This window comes from Lingula anatina, chromosome 2 (assembly GCF_051362555.1).
Source record: "Lingula anatina isolate TDL-2025a chromosome 2, LinAna3.0, whole genome shotgun sequence".
NCBI lineage: Eukaryota > Metazoa > Brachiopoda > Lingulata > Lingulida > Lingulidae > Lingula > Lingula anatina.
Genome location: NC_141768.1, coordinates 1,301,428 through 1,321,584, shown reverse-complemented (window position 1 = coordinate 1,321,584; position 20,157 = coordinate 1,301,428). Strand labels below are relative to the sequence as shown.

Below are 20,157 nucleotides of genomic sequence, written 5' to 3'. Positions count from 1 at the left end.
CTTTTCTTGCTGATACTCACGAATAGAGAGCTTTTTTATGAAAGGCCTGCATAACATGCATGGTGCCATGCTGGGTAAGGTATTGACTCAATTTAATTTTGATCTGTTGAGTAGTTGGTAAAGGATAGAGATCAATGACCATCCCCGTCTAAGTATCATGTTAAAGAGTGAGAAAGCAAAGAGAAAAAGAAATATAATTGACGACGCAGACTTTATGTTAATGGTCATTAATTCTAACCTTTACCGGATTTTATGCAAAAGGTAATTTGCTGGGACACACGAGAGCCTGCATTCGTTTTCGATTGCGAGGCTACCCAGTTGTTGAGGTGAACTGACATGCTTCATCCGGGATTTGAACCCGTGACTTGCCGTTATCATGCATGGTTTGTTGATGGATTGGTATCTTTTGAAACCTAGCACGTTACCGACTGTGCCGTGACTGCACCGCCCACCCTCCGTTGGTACGAGTTTCCTCTTATAGTAATCAAATGCAAATTATTAGAAATTATTTCGAGCAAAAAAATCTCATTGAATATCTTTGGGTTCGAACCCGCGTAGAAGTGTCTAACTGTGCCAGAGACGGCGGAGGTACCACGAGGCCACAGCAGCTTCGTTGGTAAGGAACGTGTCAAATGGAAACTTTCTACTTTCTCACAGAGAGGACCAGATTGGCTGTACATGTATACATGTGTATCTGCCATAATAATCAATAGGCCGTGTTCTGTGCATATGTAGTTCATCCCCCGCATCGCCAGTCTGCGAACGTGGTATTATCATCAACGTTGTTAAAGTTCATCATGTGCACGAGCTCTTACTTGAGAAGCCGAGACGGAGCGTTCCCAGATAGATTATTATTAATTTTATAACTATGACTTTGTTTATGCTAAGATTTAGTTTGACTTCACCAATGACGTTGAAGAGCACAATGGGACGGTTTTAGTTTAAGCAACCCCATTAGAAGAGGGAATCGTAAGAAAAGCTTTAAATATGCATAAGCTGATGCGTTTTCCATTCTTGCAATTGCAACGAAGCGAATTTTCAGAAAAATATCATTAGTTTTTGGTGGTAATCCGGATTAATAATCAATCAATAATAAAAAATAATCAAAAATAAAAAACTAAATCATTATAGAATGAAAATTTAGGGGTGAAACGGCATTGGATGGAGACTTTGCTGCCTTGGCTGAGTTCTGTTCTTATTGAGTGCTTTTCTAGTTTTCATTTTGTTTTACAGTGAGTTTACGTTTGACTTCACCTGTGACGTTATAGAGCACGATAAGAGCCAAAGTGGTTCACAAATTGGAGGCTTTAGTTGTGAGTAGTCTTTGCCATTTCAAACGTCCACTGTGGAGTTGCCCCGGGTACTCTATGAACATATGTAGGCTACAGTCTTGATGACCCGCCAAAGGAGGGGGGGGGGGGGGGGGGGGGGGCAAAAAAAATGTACAGTGTATGATTAGGTGAAGCAATAGCAGCAATGTAACTTTTCAAACAAAAACTTTTCTTGCTGATACTCACGAATAGAGAGCTTTTTTATGAAAGGCCTGCATAACATGCATGGTGCCATGCTGGGTAAGGTATTGACTCAATTTAATTTTGATCTGTTGAGTAGTTGGTAAAGGATAGAGATCAATGACCATCCCCGTCTAAGTATCATGTTAAAGAGTGAGAAAGCAAAGAGAAAAAGAAATATAATTGACGACGCAGACATTATGTTAATGGTCATTAATTCTAACCTTTACCGGATTTTATGCAAAAGGTAATTTGCTGGGACACACGAGAGCCTGCATTCGTTTTATTTTGGACTGCGAGGCTACCTAGTTGTTGAGGTGAACTGACATGCTTTATCCGGGATTTGAACCCGTGACTTGCCGTTATCATGGTTTGCTGATGGCTTGGTATTTTTTGCAACCTAGCACGTTACCGACTGCGCCGTGACCGACCCGCCCACCCTCCGTAGGTACGAGTTTCCTCTTATAGTAATCAAATGCAATTATTAGAAATTATTTCGAGCAAAAAAATCTCATCGAATATCTTTGGGTTCGAACCCGCGTATAAGTATGTAACTGTGCCCAAGACGGCGTAGGTACCACGAGGCCACACCAGCTTCGTTGGTAGGGAACGTGTCAAATGGAAATTTTCTACTTTCTCACAGAGAGGACCAGATTGGCTGTACATGTATACATGTGTATCTGCCATAATAATCAATAGGCCGTGAGCCGTACATATGTAGTTCATCCAACGCAACGCCAGTCTGGGAACATGGTATTATCATAAAGTTGTTAAAATTCATCATGTAGACGAGCACTTATTTGAAAAGCCGACACGGAGAGTTCCTAGATAGATTATTATTATTATTTTTTTTACTATGACTTTGTTTTATGCTGAGATTTAGTTTGACTTCACCAATGACGTTGAAGAGCACAATGGGACGGTTTTAGTTTTAGCAACCCCATTAGAAGAGGGAATCGTAAGAAAAGGTTTAAATATTCATAAGCTGATGCGCTTTCCATTCATGCAATTGCAACGAAGCGAATTTTCAGAAAAATATCATTAGTTTTTGGTGGTGATCCGGATTAATAATCAATCAATAATCAATAATAAAATACTAAATCATTATAGGATGACAATTTAGGGGTGAAACGGCATTGGATGGAGACTTTGCTGCCTTGGCTGAGGTCTGCGCTTATTGAGTGCTTTTCTAGTTTTCATTTTGTTTTACAGTGAGTTTACGTTTGACTTCACCTGTGACGTTATAGACTACGATAAGAGCCAAAGCGGTTCACAAATTGGCGGTTTTAGTTGTGAGTAGTCTTTGCCATTTCAAACGTCCACTGTGGAGTTGCCCCGGGTACTGTGTAAATATATGTACAGTCTTGATAAGCAAGGCCAAAGGAGGGGGGGGGGGGGGCAAAAAAAATGTACAATGTATGATTAGATATAGCAATATCGTCAATGTGGCTTTTGAAAAAAAAAAACTTTTCTTGCTGATAATCCCAACGAGCAGATAACTTTTTTTATGAAAGGGCTGTATGACATGTATGACGCCACGCCGGGTAAGGTATTGTCTCAATCCAATTTTGATCTTTTGAGTATTTGGTAAAGGATAGAGATCAATGACCATCCCCGCCTAAGTATCATGTTTAAGACTTTAAAGCAAAAAAGACAAGAAATATAATTGACGACGCAGACTTTATGATAATGACACGCAATAAGTTGTTGTCATCATTAATTCTTAACTAATGTATGTTTTTTTTTTTTTTGGGGGGGGGGGTTATAGGTCAAACAGTGCCATTTGGAACAGATAAGAACTATAAATCAGTCAGTTAAAATTTTTAAAGAGGGGAATATTAGTGTGATTCTTTCAGTAACCGAAGGGAGGGTCAGGACCCCCTGACCCCTCCCCCTCTAAATCTGCTGCTGAAGGCGTTATACAGTCTTAAAGTATTCAACGGTGTCCGTATTTCGAGCCTGTTTGTAAATTCTATTCCTTGCTAAATTTTGCGCGGTTCCAGACATGCCGTGGTGATAGAATATCAAACATTTGGCGGAGCTTGTCTTGTTTAAGATTACTGGTTCGTATTAACATAGGTGCAAGTTTCGCAAAGATGGCACATCGTGGTAAGGTAAACTTCTTTTGTCACTTCTTTCAGGATTTAAAAACACTTTTGTGGGGAAATAAATCTTGACAAAAAAAATTCTTTTGTCTATGTATATGATCCTTATGTATTACACAGGTAGTAGAAGAGGGAGACGGACTGAACACAAGCATGCAAATTCGGGAGAAAAGCGTGACGAGGAGAACGTGCCAAAGCTTGATGAGAACTCTAATGTCTTCAAGGCATTCAAGCAGTATCAAAGTGAGTTAGACGGAAGGCATGACAAATATGAAAGACTTGTCAAACTCAGCAGGGACGTTACTATCGACAGCAAGAGAACGATTTTCTTGCTACACAGATCTACAGGGTAGGTGATGCCCCCCAATGCCCCATCACTGTAGAAGCTTAAATTATAATTACAAAACAAAAACTGTTACATGTGCGATAAAAATTCAAATAAAAACTGATTTGTAGAGCACATTTAAAATTAAAAGGTTTAATTTTCATCATGTCTTTCAAGGAGTGAATCAAAAGCCCATATAATGGAGGAGGCAGAGGATAAATTGAGACAGATACAGTTGACCAAGTTCAAACCAATTGCTGCTGAATTGCAAAATGAAGATGTCCATCAATTTCTGAGAGCAATCTCCCCAGGTAAATATTATTATCAAATGATGTATTTCACTGATTGCCAAATTCAATTCAATTTTCTTTCATTTTATTCAGTGTATTAATATATTTCATTTTTTTGTGAACTTTACCGAAAAGATAAGTTATTTTTGACTTGGAGGCAAAATAACGAGATTTCTTCACTAGTTTAGACCCACGTCTGTACACTTTTATCACTTGACTTTGCACCTGATTAAATCTCGTTATTTAATTTCTTAGTCAAGCATGAGTCTGTTTTATCATGTTATCTGAAGACCATTAACATTTTCCCTGGTATTTCTGTAATTATAATAGAGTACTTCTGATTTGAAGTGACATTTTATATGTTTCAGAGGTTATTCAATGATTACTTTTACTTCCTAGGTCTTCAAGAATACATTGAAGCAGTTTCTTTTTTCCATTATCTCAGGGATGGAACTTTAGTCAGTTTGGAACAAGTGCAAAAAGACTTAGTCTTTGACTTGAATGCAAATCTTCCAAATCCAGTAAGTGAAATGGTAAGTTCTTGTTTGCATTAGGGATGTTTTATTATCACCTCTTGTTAACATCCTTTTTTTGGACTGAGAAACATATTTGCTAATAAACTAAAAATAAACTGTATACATCTGATTTTTAGAATTTTTAGGTCTTATACATGTGCCAGTAGCAAAATGTAAATAATTGTATGTCGATACATTGTCTTGGTGTACAGCTTTATCTTACTTTCAGGAATCGACAAGATCAGGATCACCTTCTGCTGAGAACACAAGCACTGAAAATACCGTGAAGTTAGCTGAAGTGTATGTGAGCCCCATGGATTATGTGTTAGGTATTGCTGACCTGACGGGAGAACTCATGCGAATGGCTATAAACAGTGTAGGCACTGGAGACCTGGAACTCCCTTTTACTCTCTGCAGCTTCATGCGTGTGATCCACGATGCATTTCTATCGTTTGGAAACGTTGCCCGTGAACTGCCAAGGAAGCTGGCGGTACTGAAGCAGAGTCTGCAGAAGGTGGAGTCTGCGTGTTACACTGTCCAAGTCAGGGGGTCAGAAATACCCCAACACATGCTGGTGGATGTCATAAGTTTCACAAAAAATATTCACAATGACTTTGATGATGCAACAGAATTGTGCCCAGAAAATTAGCCTTTTTTCATTGAAATAGTTATTCCTTTAACATACATATCAGGTTCTATATGTATAGTTTTGGGACTGTGAAAGGCATTGTTGAAGAGCAAGATGAATAAACGAGTTTATTCATTGTTGTCTTTCTAGTGCTAGAATGTCTGCTTAATATAGTGATGACAGCTTACACATTCGTTTCACATATTTTCCCTGCTGGCAAAAAACTATGCAGCAGTTGAATATAATTTTCTCTGAATATTGGGCTTGTTTTCCTTCAGGTAGAAATTCTTTGAATTTTTCATATTAAAAAAACAAAGCTTTCAGTACTTCTGCAATAACAAGTCTGACACAGAAGGGTACTACGAAATGTACATTTATTTGTCTATACTACAAATATATATTCCACTATGATAACCTAGCACTGACCTTACAGACTACATTTATATGATTCTTGCATGTGCCACATTGAAAAACTACAGATTTATATCGGCCTCATTTACCAAAACTTTCTTCAAGAGGTTCACCAAAACAAACTAAGCATATTACAATACAGCTACATTAAAGATGGAACCCCCGTCTCCCGGCACAATATTTAAAATGTCATTCGATATCGTCTTATGCCTCCTGGAACTGAACAAGACATGGTGACAATACTGATCGTCTGCTGAAATAACGACTAGTTTGAATCAACGCACTGATAATGTCTCTCTGTATACAGCTCTGGTTCACTTAAGAACATTTCAAACCATTTTAAGCAAAATATTTATACAATAAAAAGGTCTATCAAAAGAAACCTTATAATGCAATAAATGTTGTCAGTATAATTACAAATAAAATGTTTGTCATTAGAAAGAGGCAAGTATTACATGGTACAGATGCAAACTTTAGAATTGTGTAAAATTAAAAAAAGCCCATGTATGACTATTTACAAATACAAAAACAACCAGAATTTCTACTGGAGAAAGCTGCAGTACAAAAGGAAGCCATGTTTGAGCATCATAAGTATTGAAAAAACAGCTTAAGTTAGCAAGGCTTGTTAATTTGGTCCTTTTACTTCATGAAGTTGCTGCCCAAAAAGTTCATACAACAGGGTTATTTGGGAGCTTCATAGGCAAAGAACACCACATCTTGACTGCTTACAAAAGCTACCAAACCTCACAGAGTTTAACTGCTTTGGTCATCTTCAAATGAAATAATAACAACTTGCTTAAAGAAAAGAATGAACAATTGCTAGGAGAGAACTCATTTGAGAAAGTTCACAGGTAGGGGGCACAATTTTGACCAATGGACGGACAGATGTACAGAAACAAACCCAAAATGACAAGGCAGCAGACAAGATTGGTTCTGCTGTGCTTGATGGGGAAATGGTAGCTTTTGGTAGTCAAGAACACATTGCCAACACCAACATACATTTTGAATGAAGGCAGTGTTGTAAATCATGGGTAGCCTTCTACAGTTTTATTTTCACCAGTGATGAAGTGCTGCAGGAAATGGAAAAATGCAAGACTGGGTTTCCATGCCTAGATCGATCCAACAGGATTGGTGTATTTCCATGGGGATTCACGTTAAATCACTACCAACTTAAGCAGCTTAGATGTCTGTCACGCCTTTCGAATCAGCTATGGGGTAATTAACTCAGCCTCCAGAAGTGAATTACCCCCTAACAACTTTAGTAGGTGTGACAGACATTAAGCCGCTTAAGTTGACAGCAATACAGTGAGAATCCCCTTGGAGATAGATCAATCCAAAGTTAGTACGATATCCCTGGGAATAGTCTCTAAGGTGCTGTTGAAATAATATCTACCTAGTCTATCACCTAAAACCCACAGGACTGGTCAAAACTTCAATCTGCAATAAAAATGTATAGGCACGTGCATTAAATCTCTTCTGTTGTATTCCACAAATGTAACAACAACTATTTTGTAGGCAGGTTATTCCACAAAAAAATGGACATTTGCATCAGGTCAGTGATGCACATATTTTGTACAATATCTGCATCCCAACTTATTTACGTAATTTATGCTATAATAGTACCCTCCAATATGGAAAGAAATCAACAGTAATTTAAGATACTGCCATGACACAAATAACTTTTTTGTGGAATGACCCACACATAAATCTTATCTTGTTGTTGATCATAACAGATATGATTTAATATTATAAATTCTGATAAAATACTGTTTGAAACTGTTATATAAAGGGTGCAAATCATTTTGGAAATGCTTAAAACTAGGAGTTGTTTGCAGACTTAAAACACAGAAGGTTTCATAAACTGTCATGTAAAACTGGGAGAAAGGAATAAAATGAAAGCAAATGTGCAGAGCATCAGAAATTGCCCAAAAATGACAACCTAGCTCAAATATTTACAACAGACAAATCATAATTCTTGGTTCTAAGAATAACATACAGACTAATAAATTTGACATGTACAACAATTAAAACTGGAAGCATACGTCTAACCATTACTGACATATGTCATTGTGAAATGCTGGTGTTTCTTACTTAGGGTTATTGTGCAGCACCAGGGGAATTGAAAAAAATACCCTTGAAATTATGTAAAAACTATTGATTGCCACCCTGAGCTTGAGAGCTCTAAAGGAAATTTTAAAATAAACAATTCTTGATAACTGAAAATCTTGTGTAAGGCGAGCCACCTGCTCAGGGGCAATGGTCGACTTTCAGAATTTGTGTAAAATTTGGGCTTCTTTTCAAGAGCAGAGATGCTGAAAATGTTTGGAATTGCAGCTGTTTCGAGCTTAATGTACATAGAAATCAATGTTGAAAAAAAAAAGCCCTTGACAACATTCATGATGAATATTCCACCTGTGAAGATTTAGTAACACAAGGTTACCAAAAATCGCATTGTCAAGTTCCTGTTTTCCCATTGTCTCACTTTGTTCGAACAGGTTTTACTGCCTTTTTGCTTTTGCCTTTGGACTCTTTGTTAAGTTTTTTAGTATCCCCCTCCTCTCCATCTGGGTCATAATCAGACCCTTCCTGCTCCTCAGGATCCGATTCTTTGCCCTGATCCTCAGGCTCATTCTCCTCATCCTCTTTGCCATCATCTTCCTGGTCTTCTTCTTCTTCTTCTTCTTCATCTCCTTTTTTGTCTGGAAACAGAAAAGGAAAAATGTAAAATTCATACAATTTAGATTCAAGAATTCAAAAGCAACAACTGCCATACTGCCATTCAGTCACCATCATGAATGCCACTGGTCTGTGCCAAATGAGGCACCAGGAGTAATGAAACAGAAACAACTCTGGGCATGTCTCTATTTGGCCCAAGAGGAAAAGGATTATGATGATGATGTTATATCATACAATGAAATTCAGAGAGGTACTACAGTGCGATGAAAAATATTAACTGTTACCTTTATTGCCTTTAGTCTTCTGTGGGGTTTTCCTATTAAGAAAGAAAAAATACACAATTCTAATTTTTACAGTTAATGTATAGAAAACACACGTACATGCCCACATACTGCTTGCCTTTTTTCTCGTGGAGAACTTGGGATCAAATCACGGTTACAGATTTAGGAAAATGTTTCCCATTTTGGACTCTTTCTTGATAGTAAGATACAGTTTGCAATTTAGTCAACAGATAGGATTCTTTTTAATCTTTACCAAAACATGAACTTTGAAACTTAAAATGGTGATATTTACACATGCCCATATTTGGAAGACAGTTGTGACTGTGTAACAGTAAATGATAAAAACTGAGCTCAGAATAAGAAGTGTCCTTTCTTTGTTGTATTAGGCCCCATTCAAAACAAGTTGATCCATGGACTAACCAGTCTGCAGATCAAATATGGTGTGGCCCACTTAAAACTGTGCCAAAATTTTAAAATTGCTCTCTCACTGCTGAGATGGCCAAATGGGATTTGAGAATCCATTGTCAAGAATACGCCATACTTGACTAGTTCCAGGATCAACTTGTTGTGAATGTAGCCTTATTAAAATCTATTGTAATCTACCTTGTGCTTTCATTTGCTTCTTCCTCTTCTTTGTCTTCACTCTCCTCCTCTCCATCACTGCCATAGTCAGAGTCACCGGGATGGCAGAATTCATTAAAGTGGCCTGGGTTTTTTCTAATATGAAAAATGTATAGTCAAGTGCGAGTCAGTTTACAAATAAATGCTGCTGAAAATGGATCAGTCTTGCTACTGAGATCTCAGATATAGTGGCGACTCTAAGTTGTAGTACAAATGTATTACATATAATTTTTATAAATACAAATATCATGAAATACAAGTTGTAAAATTAAACAATCTTTACATGAGATCTTTAAATTTATAGATTGCCAGTACAGTCATTTGTTGCCCCAAAATAATGTTTTCCATGATTTTGTATTTTTCCTTTTTCGGTCTCATTTCAATGAGGGTTCCAAAAATTAAAGTAAAACTCACTTGTGACATGCTTTTCCTAGCAAACATGGTCTTCTCTTCTTTCCTGATTTACCATTTTTCTTTTGGTTCTTTTGACCTTTTTTAACTTTCTCTTCTTCCTCCTCAGAGTTTTCCATTTCCTCCTCCTCCTCTTCTTCTTCTTCTTCCTCCTCTTCTTCCTCAGACTCAGATTCAAATTTCTTCTTTTTCTGTCTCCGTGCTGCTACTGCTGCTGCAGCCCTCCTTTTACTTGGACGTGGCTTGTACTCCTCCTCATCAGAATCATCAAAGTCAGAGCTGTCATTCTGTCGACGCCTTCCCCGTCCTCTACGATTTGATTTAGCCGGAGGTCGGCCCTGAATCAAGGAAAATTGTCAATATGTGCATTAGCCAGCTGGAGTAAAAGTTGCTTTTTTTTAGCAAGTCCTTATATAAATGTTGCAAAATACATTGCTCAATAAAAATAATACCAATAAAGGAGAGTAAATTTAATTTTTAACATTATCAAACTTCTTAAAATTTTAAGAGGCTGTTTTCTTTGTGTCAAGAAAAAAAAAATATCAATTGTACATGAGCACTAAACAACAAATTTGAAGCTGATCATGGAATGGCTCTGTAACTTTCAAACAGGACCTTGTTAACAATCTTGTCTTCTCCTAACATTAGCAGCCCAGAAAGTAATCAAGATTGACTCTACTTTTCTTTCATCATGGTATACCTTTTTCTTCCCTGACTGTTCTGCCTCCCAGTCGCTGCCGGATTCCTCCTCCATCACGTAGTCACTGTCCTCGTTGGCTTTACTGGAACGTCTGCGAGGAGGAATTTCTTCTTCACTCAGTTCCTCATCACTCACAATGAAATCGTCAGCTGTAATAATAAGGTACACTTAGCAAATATGTGGTAAGTAAAATATGAATTTCTGTTCTGTTTTATTTTCTGCCTAGTAGGAGTTGCCAAAAAATTAGAAAAGTGATTGTGACAATCATGAAATCTAAAATTCATAATCTATTAATAAAATTTATATTTTATGCACTAATACAAACTCTGGACTGATTCTAGCAATGACCAAAAGTATGAACGCAACAATAAATAAAATTCTACACCATTTGTTAACTGTTTGTTTAGCACCTAAAAACACACACACACACACACACACACACACACACACCCTTCTTGTTTAAAAGTAACTGTTTGCCAAATATTTTACTCACTGTACATGGGCTTTTTCAAAGAAGCACTCCTGGAAGGACGTCTGCGTGATAAAGGCTCTTCATCATCGTCTTCCTCACTGCTGCCACCCCGTTTTCTCAGGGTTCGCGTTCTTCTTGTGGGTCGTCTTCTTGGTCGTTTTGTGGGTTTTATGTCCTCTTCATCCCAATCCTCATCACTGTCATCGTCATCATCATCATCGTCTTTTTCCTCCCCTCTCCTTGGTCTTCCCCTACCGCGCTTTCCTCTTGTTCTCTGGGGCGTTTCTTCCTCCTCCTCTTCATCAAAATCTTCATCACTTTCATCTTTCCTTCTTCTATTGCCTTTCTTTTTTGGTATTTCTTCTTCCTCTTCCTCTTCTTCTTCTTCCTCTTCACTCTCTTCCTTCTTTTTTCTTTCTGAAGGAGCTACAACAAAGAAAATGAAAACAATGAACACCTACCAAAAAATCCTGAAGCGGTACTTGCCTTAGCCATACTTTTTGAAAGATAAACATATAAACTGAATGGACTTTCATAATTTAAAATATACTGCTCTGTAAAAAGATTCTTCAAACCCAAAATCTTTGGATACTCAAGAGAATCAATTAACAACGGCATTACAAAATTTTGAGAAAATTTCAGGAGAATTTTAATTTACAGCCAGCCCTTTCACTCCTTGGTGAAGTCCGTCAACCTATCATTTGCTGACATAAAGTCAAAGTCTTCTGTTGTCTCCCTTTGTAAGGATTACTGTCACTGTGTCAATATTACCCTTGCTTAAAATCTGATGTTCAAAGACTAAAAATGGTGAATGTTCAGTAATTACCAACAAATTTTATGGATCTAACTTGCTGCAGTACCAATATTTTTATATTTTTTTCAAGATTTGTTATTTTTAGTAGTATAGTTACTCTCCAACATGAACAAAACCTAAATTTTGCCTTTTCCTAATCATCCTTTTTTTGATATCATACACAAAACAGTCCTGAGAAATATAATAAATCAATTTGTTTGGACTCAGATAAAAACAGGCATGTTCAGAATTTGTACATGAAACATACCAGATTTCAGTTGCCCTTTCGTTTTTGGACCTGGTCCTTTCTTGGCAGTGGCTCCCTCTACCATCCAGTCTGGAAGTTTACGCTTCTTATCTAATGGGAGGGCCATCTCCTTGTCCTCCTTTGTCTCCTCATCCTGTAAAATCAAACAGGAAATGACAGTCATGAGCTGGGCAAGAGACACTGAGCACACATTATAAACCAGAAGTAGTAATGGTGACATGGTTAGGGACGAGACAGGTCGGGACTAAATCCTTGTGTGCTCGCCACACCTATGCATGGTACCTATGATACCATGAGACATGAATGAGCCATGAATGTTTTTTAGACCAAACAATCACAAGTTTAGCTATAGTTTATTCAAATCTTAGTGGAATTTTTCATATTAATTGACTGTACATGAAGAGCAACATTATAAAACTGCAAAGAGATGTTTTCAAAGTATTAAAAGATCTCCCATCTGATTTTTCCTGACTGTTAATTTCCTTTTCCTTGAATTTCCTTGAAAAAATGTCACCAAACAAATAAACCACGTTCAATTGTGGGCTCTTAGCTTTTGTCTCCATTTTTAGCTCTGATACTCACTTCCTGCTTTTCATCTTTCCCATTCTCTTCTTCCATTTCCTCTTTTGCAGATGTTTTTTCTGAATTCAGATACGACTTGTAATAACATGGAATAAGCTCTACAAATGCCTTCAATACACTAGAGTTATAGAGATGAAATACACTGCATTATGAGTTTTGTTATCTCCTTACATTCACATTGTGTATAATCTTAATGCTAGTTTGAATGTGAGAACAGAATAAATTTGTAAGCACCACTTTTTGATATATTAAAGGCACCTTTCTGAATCCAATAACATCAGCAACAATCTAATAGTAAGCAAAACATTTCTGGCTGCAAAATATGAATATCACCATAACACACATCAAAATGACAAAAATTCATTATACCTCATATAAAACTATCATATACCTGCATCTAAATCTATTTTCATGGCACCCTCGTCATCCGTCTCTTCATCTTTTGCATCTCCATTTCTCATGTCCAGGTAGACGACCTCAAAGAACAACTTCTCTGGCAGCAGCCCAAACTTGTCTCCATGCTGCAGGGTAAACGGTTTGTCCTTGGGCAAGGTGCACTGTTTGCCCGCTCCGTCTGCCTTTCTGTAGAAGCAGGGGTTTGTGTGGATCTGAATGACATGTGTGAATAATGCTTTAACATTGGAATCTATTGATTTACAGTTATTAAAAGTTTTATGACTGACCATTTTATACTTTACAGAGCATTATACTTTATAAACTTGAAAGCATTTTAACTGGACATATTTTCTTTACTTTAATATGGTGTGACCCACTTGAAAACATGACCAGCTCTGCCCTTGCTGGGACAGCCAGCGTGGGAGGAATCTATAATCAAATAAGCACCATATTTGATCCATGGTTGTGAACATAACAATACTTACAGGAGTAAGTATCAACTTTCCCTCAGGATTCACCTCCAGAGTGGCATGGTTCCTGGACACCCTGGTATCTGTGACCTGGTGGAGAGAACACAGTATGGTAAATATTCACAAATTTTAAACACCTCAATAATGTTCTATGGACACCCTGGTATCTGTGACCTGGTGGAGAGAACACAGTATGGTAAATATTCACAAATTTTAAACACCTCAATAATGTTCTATGGACACCCTGGTATCTGTGACCTGAGTGTGAGAACACAGTATGGTAAATATTCACAAATTTTAAACACCTCAATAATGTTCTATGGACACCCTGGTATCTGTGACCTGGTGGAGAGAACACAGTATGGTAAATATTCACAAATTTTAAACACCTCAATAATGTTCTATGGACACCCTGGTATCTGTGACCTGGTGGTGAGAACACAGTATGGTAAATATTCACAAATTCTAAACACCTCAATAATGTTCTATGGACACCCTGGTATCTGTGACCTGGTGGAGAGAACACAGTATGGTAAATATTCACAAATTTTAAACACCTCAATAATGTTCTATGGACACCCTGGTATCTGTGACCTGGTGGAGAGAACACAGTATGGTAAATATTCACAAATTTTAAACACCTCAATAATGTTCTATGGACACCCTGGTATCTGTGACCTGGTGGAGAGAACACAGTATGGTAAATATTCACAAATTTTAAACACCTCAATAATGTTCTATGGACACCCTGGTATCTGTGACATGGGCAAGACCTCAGTCAATAGTTTCTATAATGTTCTTTAGGTTAATTCCCAATGAAACTTTCTTTGTACATAGATTGATCCAACTGTTGCTGAATGCAATCAGGTTAACAGATTAAGATGATGCCTGCTGGTATTGAGTAGAATACAGAAAAGCTGGTGATATTACGAGTACTTCAGAAATAAGAGAAGGCATGTTAATCTGATTACATTCAGTGCGAGTTCTGTGGAGTTTGATTCAATGAAATTTTCATTCAGTATAAGCCCCATGTGTACCATATTCTATATCATTGGGGTTTACCATTATCAGTCACTCATAAAATGAATTTTATGACATCCCATCCCAGTTTTGCAGATTTTTTGAAAATGATTTTTAAAAGTTACAAAACAATCACTCTGGAAATAAAATGTATCTATTCTTTTTAATTAAGCGATCAATCACATTAATAATATAATATAATACTAGCTGCAGACCAAAAAAATTGCCCGACTCCTATCATTTATCATATTCTATAAATAACTGACTGGCATTATGTTCATCATTTGATTTTAAAGCTGTATGATATATGGAAATGGAAAAGAAGAAATAAGAATTTAGTACTGTGTGTTATTTCTCCCCTGTCCCCAACCCCTTTTTTATGGTTTGTAAGTGTCTGTTACAAAAGCAAACAAAATTATTATCTTTATCATGCTGAATGTTAAAATTACTGGGGGCTTTAAGGTCATACAGAAGTAATGCCTTCTCATCATAATTACCATTTCTATAAAAAAATATTAGTACATATAGAAAAATAATAAGCCTTGAGGTGAACGGTACTTTATATTTGCTTTGGGCCTACATAAAGCTGAAATAAACCTTATGTACAGTATGATAGAGAAAACAGGAAATAGCCTGCAATAAAATGGCAACAAAACTGCATTACGTCACATGACAACATGGTGGAATCATAGTATGGCCTAGTGTCCTGTTCTTGTATGTATACCTCTATCTGTACTTTTTTGTCAAGTACATTCTGGTGTAATAAATGTGTACTCTACTGTATTCATTATTTACATGATCAGACCAGAGAAATGCTATTTTTTATGAAATATCAGAGACTTTTCAGGTGTTCTATTCATACCTAGGCTTTTATTATACTACAGATCTTTCTAGTTCTCATAGCACGTGTTTTCTTTACAAGCAAAAAATCTGAATCAGCTCAAGGGTTCAGAAAATGCAAAGGAGATTATTTTATGTATGAAGGGGAGGAGAGGTTTGAGACTGCTTACCATCATCTGACATAAATATACCGTTTTAACACCATTTGTATAGCATCAAATAAGTCCACATGAGACTCCATAATGGAAAGGGATGGCAATGGTGGAAAAACACTTTGAAAGCACTATGGGAATGGCTCTTAGACAACAGTCTCAAAGTTGTGTCAATTTTTTTTCTTAATGTAGTAAACCATGCCATTAACAGCCCCCTCATAAAATAAATGAATAAATAAATAAATAAATCTCCATGTTTCACTCCATAATTCTGTGCCCCTTTGGCTAGCACATGGACATGGACATTTTAAATCTCAATGACAGGTTTCAAATTACATCCTTAATTCTCAATAATAAAGTGTCCAACAACTAAATCAGTGCAAATTTAACAGCATAATAATCTGCAAAACACTTCCCTGTAGCTGTAGTAAGCACTGCCAGCATTACCCATAGTATTTGTCATACATGATACAGTAACAGTCAGAAATGGCTGAGAGGGCTCTATATACATACAAGAAATTATGAGAGTAGAAAGTTTTTTTACAGATTACCATGATTTAACCACGTCTAGAATGTCTTTGGAAGTTCTTTTTTTACCACAACAGGATGCCTGGGTTTTTTATAGTATAGTCAAATATCTGTCAATGACATTTTGTGAATGTTTCCAACGAGATCAATCTTTATTGTCTTCTCCTGAGAAATGGCTGAGAGGGCTCTATATACATACGAGAAATTATGAGAGTAGAAAGTTTTTTTTACAGATTACCATGATTTAACCACTTCTAGAATGTCTTTGGAAGTTCTTTTTTTACCACAACAGGATGCCTGGGTTTTTTATAGTATAGTCAAATATCTGTTAATGACAATTTGTGAATGTTTCCAACGAGATCAATCTTTATTGTCTTCTCCTCTACAGCAATCAATATACTATGGATTAATTTCATCAGTTTACCTGCATCGTGTTGCATTAATATGCATTTTTCAGATTATGGTTTTGCTAATTAAATCAGAAAATATACCAAATAGCATACAAGTACACAATTTTTATTCTAATAAGAGTTACCCGTATCTCAAAGTGAGCTTCTTTACATCCACTTCTTTAAGCATGATTGCAAATGATATACAAATAATCTTACAGGCAGGTTAATAAAATCTGTCAGCAGAAAATATTTCTGAGTTTAGAAGCTTCCTGCTGCAGGAAATTAGATCTCATCTCAAACTAGCAAATCACAATGTTTTGACAAAACAGTGTGCTTTCATCTCTGAAACTTGATCTTCCCTTTCTATTAATATCCTCTTCAAAGAAATAGTTTTAATATGATGGTGTGTTCCCTAAGATAAAGGAAAGAAGTTCATTTTCACGAAGGAAAATGTTCTAGCCAATCTAGCCATTTGATGTAAATCACAGCTTTTATTTATTTTAAATGGCTTCACTATGGTGCTTTTCCCTAAATTATCTAAGAAAGACACGACACTTTATAATGTCATGTGTGTCATTACCATCAGTGCTGAAGCACTTTCCATACATTTCCTTAGAAACCACTGCTACCCGAGAGGATCGTGTCTGAACAATATCCAGATTACGTAATATTCATGACATGAATATAAATCTCATTAGCAATCTCTCCACAGTAACTTGTGCAGACTGACGACACAAAACAACAAAGGCATCATATATAAATCTCACTCACGCAAGGGACACAAAGCGTACCTTAAGAAGAGTGCCTCTGCCGATGGTGCATTTTTCCTTGGGTATTTCAATGTTTTCGCCTCCGTCAAGAGATCGTAACTCGACGCCGGACATTGCGGCTGGACAGACTGTCGAATGAATGACGAGAAATGAGGTCACGCACCGGTATGTCGCTTTGGCTATATTTCCATTGAAATGAACTCCACACTCTGAAATGAAGCATATCAAACGACTTTTGTTGAAACAAAGAGGAATCTCAAGTGAAGAAATGGTTAATATATGCATGCATGAGGGAGAAAATAAGATATTTTAGTCGCACTTACCTCAAAGGCACCTGCAAGCTACTCGGCCATGTTGTTTTGTTTTTTAAAGTGCATCGCCTTCTTGTCTCTGAATACTAAAGAGTGTCTCAGCTAACACAATGAGGAAGGTAATATATCTTATCAAAGATTTTTTGTCGTTTTCGTCGTAGAAAATTTTCGTTTTAAAATAACCAAACAAAGTGTTAAGAAGGTGTTTCATATCTTTTTCCCGGTTTCTAACAAAATATGAAATAACAATTTAGCTTGTCACCTTGATCTGTTATGAACCTACTGAAGTAGGCTATACTACCACTAGTTCTTTAATAATAATAATAATAATAATAATAATAATAATAATTATTATTATTATTATTATTATTATTATTATTATTATTATTATTATTCACACATACAGAGTTGTGAGATAGGGTCATTTGTGTGTGTGTGTGTGGGGGGGGGGGGCAACATTATCACTTGCCCTGTTGATCTTTGAAGTAAGAATATCAACTAAATAACGATTTAAATTCTAGTAGACTGTGTAAGGCGATTTTGGAAAATTTGTTAATCGAGTTTTAAAATATTTACAATAGGAGACAAGAGAGGTGGATTATATTCTGAAGCCGATCAAAATGACAGCCGGGAGTGGTTCAAGCATTGTGATTTTTCTTTGGTATTGTCTGTTTTATGAAAGTGACGGACAACTAACTTTTATCGTATAAAGAATTCATTAAGATCGTTTATTATATTTCCTTATCAAGACGATGGCAAAAGCATCTGCAGTAATATATTTTTGATAACAGATGCGCTTGTTCAACAGCCGGGAAATTAGAAAAACTGACCCAAGTTTCTGCCGACTGAGCGGCGGAACGCTCTTAACTCTTAATCCCGAGTGTACGGGTACACCTTAAATATTTCACTTTAACTATGTTTCAAAGGCCCTACAACCTGAATCTATACAATGTGACCACATACCTTTATTGTTTACAAATGTTAATATTTCGAGCGTTCATGATAAATTCGTGAAGCCATGTATCTTCAAGTAAGCAAGAAATTTATTATTATTATTTTTTTTTAGAAAAGAGAATTACTTTAAGTTGAAAAATCTTTGTGTGAAGTAATTAACGACGAAGTCATTATAAAGAACGTCGCTGTCTCACCTATAGCAATTAATCACACAAATCGCAACAACAGCAAAAATATTTTCTCTCAACTGACGCTTTCTCGCCCAAGCTAACACACCATATCCCTTCGTTAACTCGTGGTGAATTCTATGCTACTGGTCCTTTCCGGTGAACTGTTGACAGATTCATTCTTTGACAGAGAACAGCAAACTTGTTAATAACTTCAGTAGTCATATGAACCGGCAAATTAATCCATTTTCTCTTCCCTGCGACTATGAAAATATTCATATCTATGATGGAAATGACAAAAGGCACGTTGATAAACTTTTTAAAAGCGCTCTTCATTACTGTTCTCTCATGATCAATTCCATTCGTCTTATGCAATATGGAATTACACAAATGAAAATTTAATACAATATTAAATCAACTAGAGGATCAGAGAGGCGATACCGCCTCCGAATATTGTACCACCAGCTGGAGCAAGCGCATTCGTATAGACCCCCACATACACAAAATAAGGGACACAGGCACCAGTTTTGTGCTTGACAAGCTGTAAAAATGCAATCAACAAGAATTTTTAAACTTTTGCAAAAAATATATATGGTACAATCAAATTTAAGTTCTTCGTAAGATAGGTCAAGGGTCAATTTCAAGGTCACAGTAAATTGCCAGTATATGACTTCCTATTCAAGTTCAAGAGTAACTATGGACCTATCTCTGCCAGTTTTGGAGACAAAAGGAAAGTAAAATTTGCAAAGTTCAGTTCATGGTGAAAAGTAGGTCAAAGGTCAATTTTAAGGTCACATTTAGATTGCCAGTATATGACTTCCTATTCAAGTTCAATAGTAACTATGGACCTATCTCTGCCAGTTTTGGAGATAAAAGGGAAGCAAAATTTGCAAAGTTCAGTTCATGGTGAAAAGTAGGTCAAAGGTCAATTTTAAGGTCACATATAGATTGCCAGTATATGACTTCCTATTCAAGTTCAATAGTAACTACGGACCTATCTCTGCCAGTTTTGGAGATAAAAGGAAAGCAAAATTTGCAAAGTTCAGTTCATGGTGAAAAGTAGGTCAAAGGTCAATTTTAAGGTCACATATAGATTGCCAGTATATGACTTCCTCTTCAAGTTCAATAGTAACTACGGACCTATCTCTGCCAGTTTTGGAGATAAAAGGAAAGCAAAATTTGCAAAGTTCAGTTCATGGTGAAAAGTAGGTCAAAGGTCAATTTTAAGGTCACATATAGATTGCCAGTATATGACTTCCTATTCAAGTTCAATAGTAACTACGGACCTATCTCTGCCAGTTTTGGAGATAAAAGGAAAGCAAAATTTGCAAAGTTCAATTCATGGTGAAAAGTAGGTCAAAGGTCAATTTCAAGGTCACATTTAGATTGCCAGTATATGACTTTCTATTCAAGTTCAATAGTAACTACGGACCTATCTCAGCCAGTTTTGGAGATAAAAGAAAAGCAAAATTTGCAAAATTCAGTTCATGGTGTAAATTAGTTCAAAGGTCAATTTTAAGGTCACATTTAGATTGCCAGTATATGACTTCCTATTCAAGTTCAATAGT

The 20,157-nt window shown here is 36.5% G+C and overlaps 2 protein-coding genes across 5 annotated transcripts; one reads left to right on the top strand and one right to left on the bottom strand.

Annotated features, from left to right (window-relative positions):
• The first annotated feature begins 1,537 nt into the window (after window positions 1-1,537).
• On the top strand, window positions 1,538-5,510 carry LOC106180678 (translin-associated protein X). 4 transcript variants are annotated; one of them, XM_087007322.1, is made up of 5 exons: window positions 1,538-1,571; window positions 3,737-3,965; window positions 4,119-4,252; window positions 4,631-4,764; window positions 4,976-5,510. In XM_087007322.1, exons 1-5 carry the CDS (start codon window positions 1,553-1,555, stop codon window positions 5,393-5,395), a joined length of 936 nt encoding a protein of 311 aa, XP_086863448.1. In that variant the 5' UTR covers window positions 1,538-1,552; the 3' UTR covers window positions 5,396-5,510. The 4 variants fall into 4 exon arrangements, with proteins under 4 accessions (XP_086863448.1, XP_013420189.2, XP_086863446.1 ...); XM_013564735.3 differs by lacking the exon at window positions 1,538-1,571 and adding an exon at window positions 2,898-3,055 and having other exon boundaries at window positions 4,631-4,752; XM_087007320.1 differs by lacking the exon at window positions 1,538-1,571 and adding an exon at window positions 2,898-3,055.
• A 221-nt stretch (window positions 5,511-5,731) lies between these two features.
• Window positions 5,732-17,644, bottom strand: LOC106180679 (uncharacterized). The gene is made up of 12 exons (XM_087007319.1): window positions 17,481-17,644; window positions 17,179-17,366; window positions 13,471-13,545; window positions 12,981-13,197; window positions 12,590-12,648; window positions 12,008-12,140; window positions 10,968-11,372; window positions 10,475-10,623; window positions 9,778-10,112; window positions 9,346-9,459; window positions 8,746-8,777; window positions 5,732-8,484 (listed from the first exon to the last, which is right to left on the bottom strand). The coding sequence occupies exons 2-12, from the start codon at window positions 17,269-17,271 to the stop codon at window positions 8,264-8,266; spliced, it is 1,833 nt and encodes a 610-aa protein (XP_086863445.1). The 5' UTR covers window positions 17,272-17,366; window positions 17,481-17,644; the 3' UTR covers window positions 5,732-8,263.
• Window positions 17,645-20,157: the final 2,513 nt, after the last annotated feature.